The 15,407-nt window shown below is 41.5% G+C and overlaps 1 protein-coding gene across 1 annotated transcript; it reads left to right on the top strand.

Annotated features, from left to right (window-relative positions):
• Positions 1–316: 316 nt before the first annotated feature.
• Positions 317–11,863, top strand: LOC311356354 (xaa-Pro dipeptidase-like). Its single transcript, XM_084476120.1, has 15 exons — positions 317–375; positions 1,431–1,611; positions 2,014–2,141; positions 2,344–2,407; positions 4,346–4,393; positions 4,659–4,720; positions 5,039–5,083; positions 6,903–6,978; positions 7,308–7,354; positions 8,372–8,440; positions 8,982–9,059; positions 9,214–9,362; positions 9,783–9,967; positions 10,391–10,582; positions 11,390–11,863. The coding sequence occupies exons 1-15, from the start codon at positions 359–361 to the stop codon at positions 11,531–11,533; spliced, it is 1,485 nt and encodes a 494-aa protein (XP_084332246.1). The 5' UTR covers positions 317–358; the 3' UTR covers positions 11,534–11,863.
• The last annotated feature ends 3,544 nt before the right edge of the window (positions 11,864–15,407 follow it).

The following is a 15,407-nucleotide window of genomic DNA, read 5'->3' as shown; positions in this document are numbered from 1 at the left end:
TTCCAACGTCTCATTAGCACCACTTTATTATATATTTGTTGCCACAAGTGGAAGATGGGGGAACATTTTTTTTTTAACTCATTAATAAATAAATTAATGTTGTCTTTTTTATTACTGAACTTTGACTTTTCTTTCTTGACACGGAGATGTATTTGGACCGTCTGCCTCCATCGTCCGTTGAAACCTGGAATACCAGCAGTCCTTTCTAACGCTGTGATTGGTGGAGAAGCTGTATTCATGTAGCCAATGGAGCGGTCTGGTCAGTCACTGCCTTATTGGTTGAACCACAGGTCAGCTGACGTCTTCGCAACAAAACCACCTGACGTCCCTGTCACGTGACATTCACGACTCGAGCATCATGGCCGCCAGACCTGAGTGAGTTGATTTGTTTTCAGTTATCATGGGACCACGTAAACTCGCTGTCATCACTTTGTGTTTATAAATATATATAATTTAATTCATCAGTACATCCTAGCAGATGTGAGCTTTTAGCAATATGTCAACGGAAATAGTAAGCCTGAGCTCTCAAATCTTACGTTTAATATAATTGATGATACAAAAAGACACTGCACTTGGTTATAGAATCCAGATTTTGCTCGAGAATATTTATTGACAATTGACTCTTATGGACTACGTGTGTGTGTGTGTGTGTGTGTGTTTGTGTGTGTGAGAGAGAGATTGTGTTTGTGTGTGTGTGTAATATGTAGTCTTTCTAAATAGGAGAGTAGTTCATGCACATACACATATACACAAACTTCCTAAGTGAACGCCACAAGTTGATACCAATAAAAGATAACCTAACCTGATTGAGCAACATTGAGTAAAATGTAAGCCTACATTTTGAAAGTCTCTCAGTCGGGGGAATTGATCTCATAATTCTCGCCATGTATGGAGGAATGGAAGATTGAATTTTGATTGTATTCATGGGACAAATTGGACAAACTGTCAAACAGAAAATATTTTTTGACAGAGAATGTCAAAAAGATTTTAATTTTGTCTGTGTGCTAACTGCAAAACGTAGACAGATATTAGCCTTTTTCATTTTTCTATAACTTGTGTATATAGACATTTGGCATATTTCACTTCCATTACTTTACTTTACTCTATCAAATAACTTTTGGATTAAATGAGAACTGCCTTTTTATTGTGCCTACTTTGCTTTAAGAGATGCACCTTTGCACCCAGGTCATCTTATCCTCATAGGGATTAGGTTTTATTACACAAATCTCTCATTCTGTGCCGACGTCTGTATTGTAGATCACACAGTCAATAGAAAAAAAAAAGTCTGCCAAAGCTAAACGTAGAACTTTGAAACCAGGCATCTGGATTATTATCCATTTTTAGAAATGATTTTCTTCTCACACTTGACCCTGACCGCTACCACTCTACCAAACATCACATGTGGTCCACCTGTGTCTGCTGCCTGGCAGGCCCACCTTCTGGCTGGGGAAGGACACCCTGAGGGTGTCTGCCAAACTGTTTGCGGAGAACCGCCGTCGGCTGTGCCAGGGGCTGGGCACCGCCGCAGCGCCCCCTGGCGCGCTGGTCCTGCTGCAGGGCGGGGAGCAGAAGCAGCGGTACTGCACCGACGTCGACGAGCTCTTCAGACAGGTGGGACACACCAGGTTCTGCCGCTCAAGAGACTTCCCGTCTGGGGAGACCTCCACCTCCAGCGCTTTGCTGCCTCAGCGAGGTCTCTCCATCGGGGGAATCGATCTCATAGTCCTCGCCGTCTAGGAGTAATGGAAGATTGAATTATTATTTATATTCATGGGACACATTGATTTTCTTTTTCGACGGAGAACGTCAAAAAGATTTTCATTTTGTCTGTGTGTGCTGACTGTAAAACGTGTAAATGTTACCACGCGGCTTTCTGAGAAACATCGGCCTGAGATTCTGGTGCAAGGATCTAAAAGAATCGTCTTTCTTTCACTCGGTGGAACAGACAGGATGAGTTCCATCCAGTCCGGCCATAGTATCAGTGTACTTTAACACCTCTCCTTCCCTCTGTAGGAGTCTTTCTTCCACTGGACGTTTGGAGTCACCGAGGCTGATTGTTTTGGTGCTGTTGAGCTCAAAACGGGAAAATCCCTCCTCTTTGTCCCCAAACTGCCTGAGAGTTATGCCACCTGGATGGGAGAGTAAGCCTTGATTTGATATGTTGGGCCTTTTAATGTGAAGCTGCTATCTTCAGCAGACTAGCTTGCTTTTGGTCTGTTTTAAAAGTTATGTTATTTAACCACCAACCACATGTTCCCTATTGTCAAGCTTGTCTAGGACAGGTGTTGATCCAAGGCATAATGTCTTTCCTTAACTAACTAGTCTCTATCTCTCTGTTGACAGGATATTTTCCAAGGAGCACTTCAGAGAGAAATATGCTGTTGATGAGGTCCACTACACCTGTGATGTAAGTCTAGTGTGGTCATCACTTCTGCTCTGGCCCACTTGTGTTGGCTGACATTTTCCCAGGATCTGAACTTTAAAGTTAAGGTTAGCTATAAACTTGCTGTGTCTCTGTAGGGCTGTTTCTAAAGGTGAAATCCACCCATCCCCTTCAGTTCCATAGCTGGTGTTGGTGTTGAATGTTATGGTGGTGTGGTCCAAATGTAGTGGTTCCACACAAACGCTGAATCCATATGATAACTGATAACATTTGTGAGTGGGTTGGAAGGCCTCTTCAGGCCAGTACAGAATATCTGCACTGGGATTAGTTCTGTACTTTAGTGATCTGGGGCCTCATTTATAAAACTCTGCGTAAAACCCTCCCTAAAACATTGCGTATGCCCAAACCTCAGAATGTGCGTACGCACAAAAATATTCTGATTTATAAAACCATGCGGCGCACACCTGTACACACTCTTCTCGTTATAAATACCAACTTGCGTTGAATTTGGCGTGTGTGCACGAGCGCCATGCTCCTCCCAAGTTCGTCCCATAATAGTCCTTATAAGGTCAATGCTAATTAATCAATGAATATTCCTAGTATATAAGGAGCCTTTGCTGACCTATCATTACACGGGAACACACGCATGCATTACACACGCTCGCGTCTCATACCCCTAGCTAAATTCTCAAGCAATTCCAAAGCTGCCATATTTTAGCCCGTTAGAATACAGAGGCCAACAGGAGCATTATTTATTGGCCTTGTGCCAATATGATAATTAATTACTATGTCATATTGGCTAATTTAATGTAGGCCTACATATATATGTATCAGGAAAATGAATACAACTTAAATAAAAGTTGGTCTGGCCGAGGATTGTGATTTGAATGGGTTGTAGTGTGTTGAACATAATATTGCCTTAATTCATATTTCATAATGGGTGCTTTTTATAAAATGAATAAATAAATCTGAAGTCATAGTATGTGGTGCGCAATGTGCGTTGGGTATCGGGAGGCATAGACATCTTATATCAGATGTCTATGTCGGGAGTAGCGTGTTCTTCTTCTTTTGGTGTTATTGGCAGATTGCAAACCGATATGGTGCATTACCCCCACCAACTTTCTGTTGTCGTCTCCGGAGATCACTGTTTGAAAAATTTTGCGGGACCTTTACTCCAGGGTGAAAGGATGGGTAGAACTGCCCACTCTTTTCCGCAAGGAATTTTATCTATAAATCACGACGTTGGCGGTGAAAGATGCGTACGCACATTTCATCCCTGTTTCCGCAACATTTTCGTGCGCAGAGACCTTTATAAATGAGGCCCCTGATCTTTATCTACTGTAATTGAACTACAGGTATCTTTGTTTTTTATTATCAACTAAGAGGCAACAACAGCAACATACTCTTAAAAGCCTGGCAGTATTACTTTAATGACACATGACATAAAAGTCAACTTTATTTCTTTAAAGGTAGTCATTAAAATAAATGGTTATTGTGGTAATATACTCCTTGGAGCTCTGGTTGATTTTATTTATTTAATGTTATGACATCTGATTATTGCTTTAAGAGCTAGGTCCAGCCAATTTTTTATGGATATTAAAGGCACACACTGTTTCTTTTGTTTAAATGTTTCCTTGCTGATGTCCATGACCTACTGTTTTATTAATTTATCTTAAAAAACCTAACACTAAAATAATGACTGTCAATGTCATTTGACTTTTAGTTATACATGTTATTCACGTAACATGTTTAAATAAGTGAAGTACTTGAGTTATTGAGTTGTGCAATGTTTTCTGGTTAATGAATCAAGCATTAACCTTGGTGCCTTGTTGGAAATATATATTTTAAACTTAAGGCTGTACAAAGATAATGAAAGGGTGAACAAAGGTCCCGACATGGATGCTATGAAGACAGGTAATGAGTTGGATAACACTTCTAAATGCTGCATCCTGAACTTTCCAGATCACAGACGTTCTGACCAGCATGAATCCAGCCGTCCTGCTCACGTTGGTATGTGACCTTCATTCTTATCTGGCCTTCTGGGGGATCATGGGGGACGGTGGGAAATGGTTGTAAAGCTCTCAGTTTGAAGGCAATAACGGCTGCCACACATTGGGAGAATTGTGCTCAAATGTCTGCCATTTGTCTATGTCTCTCTGTGGTGTTTCTGTGCTTCTGCCTAGCGGATGTTAATTAAGAGACAATGAGCAAGTCTCACTAAAGAGATGTTTCACTAAAATCACCTCTTTGGTTGTGTTTTGTTCTCTCCCGCCAGCGAGGCCTGAATACCGATAGTGGAAGCATCTGCCGCGAAGCCTCATTTGATGGAATTAGCGGGTATGCTCTATTGGCACCAATTATTCATTAATGTGATCGTGCTTTGTTCAGGGGGCTTCTGGGAGACTTTTACTATGCCTACAGATTGCCGGTGATTACCTTAATTTTGGAACAAATTTGATTAGACAGTTTTGCCTTAATGGTTTTGCCTGGATTCGTGAGTCCACATAAATGGAGCAGTTTTATCCTTGCCAATGGCTGGAATTATTTCCTTAGATTTGTGTGCTTATATATTTTCCACATAAAACAACATACGCTCCAGAAGCTGTCACACATGTACGTATGGTGGTGCTAACTGTGTCACCTTTTCTCCGCCAGCTTTGAAGTAAACAACACCATACTGCATCCAGTCATCGTGGAATGGTGAGTCAGCATTTTTTTTAAGCACGATTGTTTTTCAATTGCCCATTCATTGTTATATGAGGACATACAGTACATAGAGCCACCATGGCCACTTTTATTATATTTTCCAATTAATTGTATTGTGTGTAATTGTTCACTCTATTTATATGTATTTAAGGGTGCCAAGTCACATTCTACCAATTCAGAATTTCCCATGCTTCCCTAAGGGCAGTTTGTGTGTGCGTGTTGGTGTGTGTGTGTGTGTGTGTGTGTGTGTGTTCGTGCTTGGGCCTGTGTGCAGTGAAGAGCAGTGTGTGTTGTCCTAGCCCCCACCACCTCTCAGACAGAGCTGTAATGGGCTCCGTGCCAGCCTGTCTGTCCCCAGCATTAGGCTCTGGGCTCTCCAGGTCAATTGACATTTTCTGAAATAGGGAGGAATGCTTCTCAGGCACACCCGCTGGCCAGAATCACTTGATAGAACTCTCCCTGCTCATCTCCAACAGAGGTCTTTAATGGGCATTGTGTGTTGTCTAGATCAACACCAACATTGCACGAAAAGCAACCTGGAACATGTTCGATCACTGAGCTTAGAAAACCCCAAACAGTTGCACAATTACCTCCGAATACCATACCGGAAAAATCAGTCGGAAAGGGAACGTCGTCGTCGATCTCTTCCGATCTAGAAAGGATCTAGTTCTGTCTCGGGAAGCGGTCGAATGCGAGAGAAAGTTCACAGTTCTGAACACGCATTGTGGTGTTCTGCTGTTGTCGACATTGTACCATATCATGTGTGTACTTGGGAGGTTTCGAAACTAACAAGGGCTGCAGGCCAGTGGTATGAACAAAGCTAATGGGAAATTGATCTTCTATAATTCTGAAAGACATTGATAGACATTCATACAGTGGAATGGGAGTCTGAAAACGGACAGAACTGGTCAAACATTGACCACAGCACAGACGTCTTGCAGTCACACATTTCATCAGCCAGGGAAATCCCTCCCTGTTCAGGTTTCACTGCCCTTTTAAACAGAACCCTTTTAAACAGATAAAGGAAGTGGTCACCCCTACGCAGACTCAAACATTTTTTTGTCAGCCTGTCCAAAACGCTCATCTCAATTCCACACGTAGTCCACTCGGGTGAAAGGGTTGATGATATTTCACAGGCAAGAAGCGAGGGAATACCAATGGCTTCAAACTGAGGAGCAGAAGTCTTTGAAAACAATAGAAATTATGGTTTTCAAAGGTGATTCTGGTTCACTTTGACGGAGGAACAGTCAATCCCACTGATAGGTTCCTGGATATCTGAAGTGCTGATGGGGTCTCATAAATGAACTCTCAGATCAGATACTGAGAGAGTGCACCTTCTTATCAGTAAGAATGGCTGACAGGCTCACAGAGAGTCCACATGATTATGGGTCTTATCTCCTCAAAGTTCATTATCATTGAATAGGTCACGTTATAGTAAATTCATTGGGTTTTCTAATGGCATTCCAATGGCAAATACTTAAAAACCACCATCCTACCTTGAATATTTTTTCATATTTTTTATTGCTAATGGTTTTTAAAATCCTTTCAAACAGTCACATCAATATAATACATCTCTAACAGCGAAAATCAACCAAAAATAAAAATCTATATCTTTTGTTAATATATTGTAAAAAGCTTTCTTATCTGATGATTTTATCTGAATCTTGCAGGTTTTGGGTTATATCTTCATTGTTGAATGCACTTATTGTCGGTCGCTTTTGACAAAAGCATCCGCTAAATAACCCAAACCAGCATTGCTCTCAGCCTTGACTGTGGTTCACCTGTTGCAGCTGATCTGTGGTTGTTTCTGCAGCCGTGTGACCAAGACTGACATGGAGCTGGAGATCATGCGCTACACCAACAGGATCTCCAGTGAAGCTCACAAAATGGTGGGATCCCATGTCACTGTGCCCTGAATGCAGTATGTTGTGTCTGCATAAGTACTTTTAGCATGGAGTATTTTTAATGCATAATTCAGTCCAATGCTTGATATTCAGTGACTGCCCGGGGCATTCCCTGGGCGTAATAATGGATATTTATTAGTTGATTGCACATTCAAAACACCTTTAAAGAGCGTCACATTAGCGCTGCATTGGGAAGTTTTAATTGCGACCTAACTAAACGCTTCTGGCCATGGCGTTCACGACTTTAACAACATGCATTTAATTTCTCAACCTAACCAAAGCTCTCATGCTCATGCTTGTTTTTTTCTTTATAGGTTATGAAAAATGTGAAACCCGGTCAGAAAGAGTACGAAATGGAGAGGTGAGTAGCCATTGAAATTAACATATTTTTTCATTTGATGTTTTATTGCATTACATCAAATCAACAATGTTTGTCATTTACATTCTGCACTGACTTCTATTACGCATTACTGCACGATGATCATGTAAAAAACCTCACAGTTAATCCTGCACACAAAATCATACTACTATGATACAGTATATACAAAATCGTAACAGAAGTAGCAGACAAGTGTGAGTGTGATTCCTCTGGACTCAACTCCGTAAGAAAACTTAATTTATAATTTTTAATATTTAAACTAAATTAAAAATGTTGTTTTTTTTGTAACATAGCTGATCTATACAAACTTTATCAAGAATCAAGATTAAAAGACTGACATATAATCATAATCAAGACCATGAACGTCGAAGCAGGAAGGGCATTCGTCAGGCATTTTATTTGTAGTTTTTCCATGACAGAATCTAACTATTTATATTCTGTAATTCTGTACTTAATTCTAATGTTACCCTCTCCCACCACCGGGCCCTGGGAGAGCCTGTTGAGGGCTCTGTGGTGTTTGTGAAAGACAACCAGGAAGTGCCTGCTCAGCACGGCGGGCTGCTTGGCTTCCTGTGCGCTGTGGAGAGCCACAGAGAAATGTTTTTGCAAAGCAAATGGTCAAAGGAAGGGCAGCAATTACCCTCTTTGTGCAAATTATCCTCTGCCGTTTCTTTACATTTATCTTTCCCTTTAAACCTGACACTACTATTATCGTGTGTGTGTGTGTGTGTGTGTGTGTGTGTGTGTGTGTGTGTGTGTGTGTGTGTGTGTGTGTGTGTGTGTGTGTGTGTGTGTGTGTGTGTGTGTGTGTGTGTGTGTGTGTGTGTGTGTGCTCGCATAAATACAGAACAAATTTATTTGGTTGTGTTCGGTTAGCCAATCTAAACGGTAGGACCTACTCAATGATAGGAAAACAAAGTGGACAGTCGACATGCTCAAAAACACATCCAGGACCTGACATGTTGATTTGTGTGTCTGTTGTGTTTGATTTCGTTGCAGTCTCTTCCAACACTACTGCTACACCAAAGGAGGGATGCGTCACTCATCGTACACCTGCATCTGTGGAACGTAGGACATTTTAAAATGCTGCTCTAGTGCCCTTAAGCAAGGGGACTCAGTTGTGTCCTAGTGTTCGACTGAGGTTGTATCCAAGCATGTTTAGTATGTGTTTTATTGTCCTTTGAACTCCCTCCCCAGGGACCACAGATGCAAATTAGCTATTCAGCTAACTCTGGTATAGAACCAGTTCTGTACATGGGCCCTGTCAACTAAACCAATAAACTAAACTAAGCAGCAAACAGCAATAAGTCCACGTATTGCAACAACTGGTTAACATGAATGCCAAATAACCATATACTATAAACTAGGGCACCTGCCATGTCTCTACAACTCTTCAACTACAGCAGGTGACCCTGGCTTGGATCCAGATCATTTGGTTTCAGTACAGCATGGAGAAAACCCAACCCTTCCAACCTTTCAATATTAATTAAAATGTTAGATTTGATTAGTTCACGTTTCAACTTGCCTGTTTTAAGTTGGCATGCTTAACATCAGTCTATGATGAAAAATTAATTCTAGTTAATCCTATATTATTTAATTGTATCCACAGGGGGAACAACTCCTCTGTCCTGCACTACGGCCACGCCGCGGCTCCCAATGACAAGACCATCCAGGATGGAGACATGTGGTGCGTAGAACGGTTCCGCTACTCAAGTGGAACCTTAACTGATGATGCTCTTTCTAAGAACTTACCAAGAAATCTAAAGTTTCATCTTAATGATATCGATCTTCATGATGATGTACGAGCGGGGTAATGAGACACTCTGTTTTTTTATCGACAGTCTGTTTGACATGGGCGGAGAGTACTACTGCTACGCCTCTGACATCACATGCTCCTTCCCAGCCAATGGGAAGTTCACCAAAGACCAGAGGGATATCTATGAGGCGGTGCTCAAGGCTTCCCGCGCTGTCCTGGCAGCCATTAAACCAGGTAACACACGCGTGCCGTGATTGGCTGTCAGGATCATCCCTGACGCAGCTCGCCAATCATGTAGCTGAACGCCAAAGGGTTCAGTGGTGGTTTGACTGATCATAAGAAAGGAAGGTTCCAGCATATCAGAAACAACCTTCTCGGATACTGTCTCTGGTGTTTACAGAGGGTGAAAAACGTTTAAGAACCATATAGCTAGTAGCAGTTTGATGATGGCTGAAAAACAGCTTGTGAATGAAAGAGGTCAGAAGAGAACCAATAGGCAACATATCTTCATCAGTCTGTGTCTAAATATAATAAACATAAATCTAGACATCCTAGCTTAAATACTATTCGATAAAACAATCTGACCATTTTATAAAATAAAGTTTTGAAGTGTTCGATGCACCTCATAAACAAGGTGGCCTTTGTCACATCCAGGTGTGAAGTGGGCTGACATGCACCTGCTGGCGGACCAAACTCACCTGGAGGAGCTGCTGAAGCTGGGCATCGTCAAGGGCAACGTGGAGGACATGATGGGGGTCCGCCTGGGAGCCGTCTTCATGCCCCACGGCCTGGGCCACCTGCTGGGCTGCGACGTGCATGATGTCGGGGGGTACCCGGAGGTCAGTGTCTATGAATATGGAGATGCATATCATAATGCTGATGCTAGCAATGGCGCTTTGTCAAGATACTTAAAGACAATTAATAGATAAAAGATGAGTAAAAGTCAGTTCACGTATATATTTTTTTAAATTGTAGTGATTTAAAAAAATATATCACTAAGCACGTGAAAACACAATTTTAAACGTTAATAAAGCCTACCATTATGCAAGCATATCTGTATTAATGTATGTGTTTGTATATGCGTGTGTTTATTATGTGTATGTTTATGGTCCGGGGAGTGAATTCATATACTTGGAAATGGGAACGTTTCCTTGAGATAAGCACAAGGAGTTGCAGTTAGGTTGGTCACCAGACCTGTTTGCATTTATTAGCTTCTTGTTCTTTGTGTTCTGATTGTGTTTGGTTTGTTTGTGTGTGTGCAGGGCGTGGACCGGCCAGAGCAGCCCGGTCTGAAGAGCCTGAGGATGGGCCGTCTGGTGCAGGAGAGGATGGTCCTCACGGTGGAGCCAGGCATCTACTTCATCAACCACCTGCTGGACCAGGCTCTGGCCGACCCGGCCCAGAGCTGCTTCATCAACAGCCAAGTGCTGGCTCGCTTCCGTGGCTTCGGAGGGGTGAGTGATGGGGAGGTCGCTGGTGATCAGGGATCGTGCTCAGACCGTGGTCTCATGATCAGTTATGGTTCCACGTCGACCCAATGCGATGACCACGCAGACGCTTCAACGCAGTCGTGAATCTGTTTTGGTTCTACGTCGGGTTTTTGTGAGCGGACCAATCACAGCCCTTGCTGCTGCTGCGTCGCTTCGACGCAAGGTTGACATTTTTGGGAGGCGCACGTCAAGCCCTTGCGGTGGACGTTGCGTCGAACCATAACTAAGCCTTTAGCTGCACCAGAGTGATGTCATGCATGATGACTGACGCCATACATGGGCAGTGCAGTTCTAAAGCCTTCCATATGCAATCAGGTCTGTGTTGCTGTGTTACTTTGCATTTTTCAGTATGAATGCAGTAAACGATTGATAAGAATTTTTTTTTAAAAGAAAAGCACTGTATTTTACGATTTGGTCGCAATAGCCACCATCAGATTATTTATACATAAACTATGCATAATTTGGCCATTAAAAGAGGATTGCATGTATGGTTGGCTTTGAAGTGTATCACATGCATGATGCAGTACTGCATTGGAAGCTGCTCATACCTGCTCATACGTTTGACCTTTTTGCCCGGTTAAAGGTCAATGTATTTATTTATTCATTCATTAATCAATAACTAAGTCGCCTCATGTATAAAATATTTCAGTTTCACGCTTTTGATCAAATGTCATGATCCCTCGCTGGAATTTAGTTTGAATGGAGCGGCCAATCCGTGTGTGACTGCTTGTTGTTGTTGATGTTGTTGTCGATGTCGATGTTGTGATCCAGGTGCGCATCGAGGACGACATCGCCGTGACCGCGGACGGTGTGGAGCTCCTGACGTGCGTGCCGCGTGGCGTGGACGAGATCGAGGCCTTCATGGCGGACTCCGGGAAGTCCCTCAGCCCATTGGTCAGCAGCGACCAGATCTGAATGACATCACTCGGAAATCACGGAAGGAACGTTCCGTAATGTGTGGAGGGAATCACTTCAAAAGGGAAATGGCGCTATTTTTCTGATCCATCGTACATCATATAACGTCATATAACCTACAATAAATTCGGATTACCCATTTCAATCACATTCATGCTCATCAGCTTATTAAAACAATGCACAGTTTTTAGACTTTGTTTTTTATGTCACCATTTGTCATCAAAGCCTGCTTGCGTCAAACTACATGCATCTGAGAAACATATTTTGTAATTCTCCAACATATTGATTAAAATAATCAACTATTTACATTGCTATATTATGCATCTGAATTGAATAAACTCTTCTATTGATATGTTTCTGCTGGATATTATTTCATGGTAGGGAATAGATTTGGTGCAAATGAGCTAAACCAAATAATTTGATACCATTTTACGTCTATAAAAATACAACAGCATAATGTAGCATAAAATCGAATTAGCAGCCCACTATCAAATGAGTTGCAATACTTCCTTGATCCTCTAGATGGGCTGCTTTCCCCACTAAAGGCAACGAACTCATTCCAACAGAAAACGAATTCCATGGGACGTGATAGACACAGGATATGGATGAAATCAGGCATCATGATTGGTAATTGACAATGAAACGATATTGAAGAACATCATTTGTGGTAGTCAGCCTTTGTTTTTGTTGAATCAGCCCACAGAAGTTACATTCGATTTAGGAAGATTATTATTAACATGGCGTGGACAACAGGGCGGCAGCCATGTTTTTCAAAATTCACCATTCACCATTTTAAACCACACACTTATTTATTTACAGTACAGTACTTCAGAGGTACATGTTTGACACTTAAAATAATAAAAGGTATACGCAGATTGTTAGCTACTGCTTAGAAAATATGAACATTAGAGCTGTGATAACTTCCTATTAGCACCACTTAATTATAAATGAGTAGCCACACGTGGAAGGTAGTTATCGTTATTAAAGTATTATTTCTAATTTTTCGTTTTTTCTTAACTGAACTTCCAATTTTCTCTCTCGATGTAGAGCTGTAAAGGTTATAGGATGTGTTGCTGGATTTGAGTTGTGTTTTAATGTTTAGATGAGGTGCTCAGCAGGAGGGAGTGGGAAAAGTGTTGCTAAGTGAATAGGAGTGCAGCTTTGCCATGGTTACGACCTACAGCAAAGAGTGCTGAGCGAAGAATGAAGGAGTTAATCTAAACAAACATTAGGGTGGTTGTGCAATTAAAAACTGGATTACTTAATTTGGTGTCAGAAGTTTAAAAAAAAACTTAAAAAACGTGCTTTTACCGCACTCACTGTCCGTCGACTGGCATTAGCGCATGAGGCTAGCTGTTTGAGCTAGCCTCACATTATGATGGATGAGGCCAAAGACAAAGATGATGAGAGATACAGCGTAAGTGATTCTGCGATGAGGCTAGCGGCTAAATTAATGTACATTATTTCACACAAAATAATATAAAGTAATATAAAATATAAATATGTCTATGCAACTGTGATAAATGTTGGTTCTTCCTCTCATCTAGAGATAAGGGAAATGTCAATGCAAGGCAGTGGAGGATGTGAAAATAAGCCATAAAACAGGAGTGAATTATTGTACCATAATGTGTTCAATACATTGCCTACATTGACTATAATGGTTTCTAATGTCTTCGGCGAACGTTTTTATTGCCATGCCGCTTCCGTGACGGTTCTGGTGGAAATTGCCCTTCACTCAACATTCCGAAAATATCTATCATGTTGGATAACCCAGATTTTGCGATCGGGTGCGCTTGGAGTTCATGAGATTATATATTAGAAGAACACTACGGCAGACAGGATAATCTTGGCCGATTTTCGTTCAGATTCGGCTGCCATGGGAACGCCACCCCGATTGTCGTAAGGGGCAAATCGGGCCGGATATCGGGACATTTCTCTTGTAGTGTGGGGTGAGCTTAAGATGTATTCCCCCTAATGTCCAGCCAGATATTACAAGCCAGTTATTTACAAGCTGGTACTGCCACCATGTGGTTAGTGCTAAACATGCTAGAAGTGTTATTTTCCAGCGCAAAGATGAACGTAATCTATTATTTTTTGCTAACAAACATATTTTACTTTTGCTTAACTAGCTTCTTTTTGCGAAGAGTTTAAAAAAACACATTCACACAAAAAAGCACATTCATGACTAAATGGCCATGAAAAAGGCAATTTCCTCTCTTCTATATTTAAAGAGAAAATCGCATGCCACCACCTATGGTAAGCAACTATCAGTCTATGATACGGAGTACAGATGTACCGAACTCGGTGTTTGCTATCTGCTGAGACCGAGCAGGAACATGAACTGTTAAAACTTAAGAAATGTAATTAAAATATATTTTGCCACAGCTGTTGAGCTATATAGCTATTGAACATGTTTTAACATGTTCAAAAATACAATTATTATGTTGCAGCTGCTAAGCTTCTAAACTAGAACATGTTTTTCTTTCTTTTCTTTCTCTACTAGATCTTTTTTCTGGACAGTTCTTTGGCCTCTTCAAGGTTCTGAGCGAGGAAAACAAGCATGTCAATGTGCTCCTCAGTCAACCTAATACATCTAGGACTGCAGATAGTGCCTGATGTGCTGACCACTGGTTCTGAAGCGAAGCTTGAGGCTGGAATGCATAGGTACTGTCTGGCAAAATGTGCAAGACTTGGCAGAGTGGCTGCATCGTTCTTCCACCAGGTGAGTGGGTCTTCACAAGCACTTATCTCTTTCATTCGTTTGTACATCAAGAATTCTCTTGCAATTTGGTCAACCAGGGATGTGGAATGACCCATCCTCCTCCCTCTTTTCAAACGTGTCGGTGGACAGCAGGCTTTTCAAGTCTGTTTTTCTCTTTTTTTCCTTGATCTTCCAGTTGCTGCTGCTCTGCTGATGGTGAGGGGGAAATATGGGTAATGATGATGCTCCGTATCTAAGCTTGGATTCGAGATGTGACGCAGCCGGGAATAGTGTTCCGAAATTAGTCAAGACACATGGATAAAGATAGCCACGTTTGAGGAAGATCGGAGCAAAAAAAGTTTTTTCCTCTGATCTTCCTCAAACTTCCTTAACAGCATCTCTCCACGTCTCATTTCGAAACAGTACTGAAACAGCCTGCCCCGGCGTCATATCTTGATCCTCAGCTGAGATACGGAGCATCATCTGCTCATACTGCCGAGTCAGTATGAGCAGATGCTCTGATCTGCCAAGTTTGAGGAAGATCATCATGCAGTACATTTAATGGTCCAGTCGGTGGCAGTATATGCTTATTCCAAAGTCATTTTATGCACCTATTCATTTTTAATTATATCTTCTGATGTCTTTTGACCTACCCAATTTAATCACTTGCTGGTGTGCTAACTGTATAATTATAGTATCCTTTAGTGCTCTGATTCATACAGTATATACAAGTACATGTCTATTATCTTATTCCAAAGTCTTTCTAAGCCCCTATTCTAGGTGTGTTTTTTTTTCTGATGACCGCTGAACTACCCATTTGAATAACTTATGTTTGGGCCAGAGCCACTATAATTTCATCATTTCATCATTTGATATGGCCTTTAGGCCCTCTTTCATATAAAAGAGACCTAGTTTACTCCTAAGATTCACAATAAACGGTTTCTTTCTGGGATCCATTTTGTGCAGTACATTTATTGGCCAGTCGGCGGAAGTGTAAGCAGAATATTTGGTAATTTCCTGTTGGGAATGACCTGCTTCATATAAAATACACCTTAGTTCTCTTATCTTATCCCAAACTTATTCTAAGCCCCTATTCTTGGTGGTTTTTTTTTCCCTTTTCCCTGAGAAGGGAAGACGATATTATATATTGGTTGTCACTTTGCTTGAAGTTGC

Source organism: Micromesistius poutassou (assembly GCF_964030765.1).
Source record: "Micromesistius poutassou genome assembly, chromosome: 12".
Taxonomy (NCBI): Eukaryota; Metazoa; Chordata; class Actinopteri; order Gadiformes; family Gadidae; genus Micromesistius; species Micromesistius poutassou.
Note: the sequence above shows the minus strand (reverse complement) of the source record. Positions and strands in the feature narration are given on the sequence as shown.

Bases quoted from the DNA above. Each gene is read 5' to 3' on its own strand.
- LOC311356354 (XM_084476120.1), top strand. The intron at 2,142-2,343 runs GTAAGCCTTGAT...CTCTGTTGACAG, and splicing joins TATGCCACCTGGATGGGAGA to GATATTTTCCAAGGAGCACT. The intron at 5,084-6,902 runs GTGAGTCAGCAT...TTGTTTCTGCAG, and splicing joins CATCCAGTCATCGTGGAATG to CCGTGTGACCAAGACTGACA.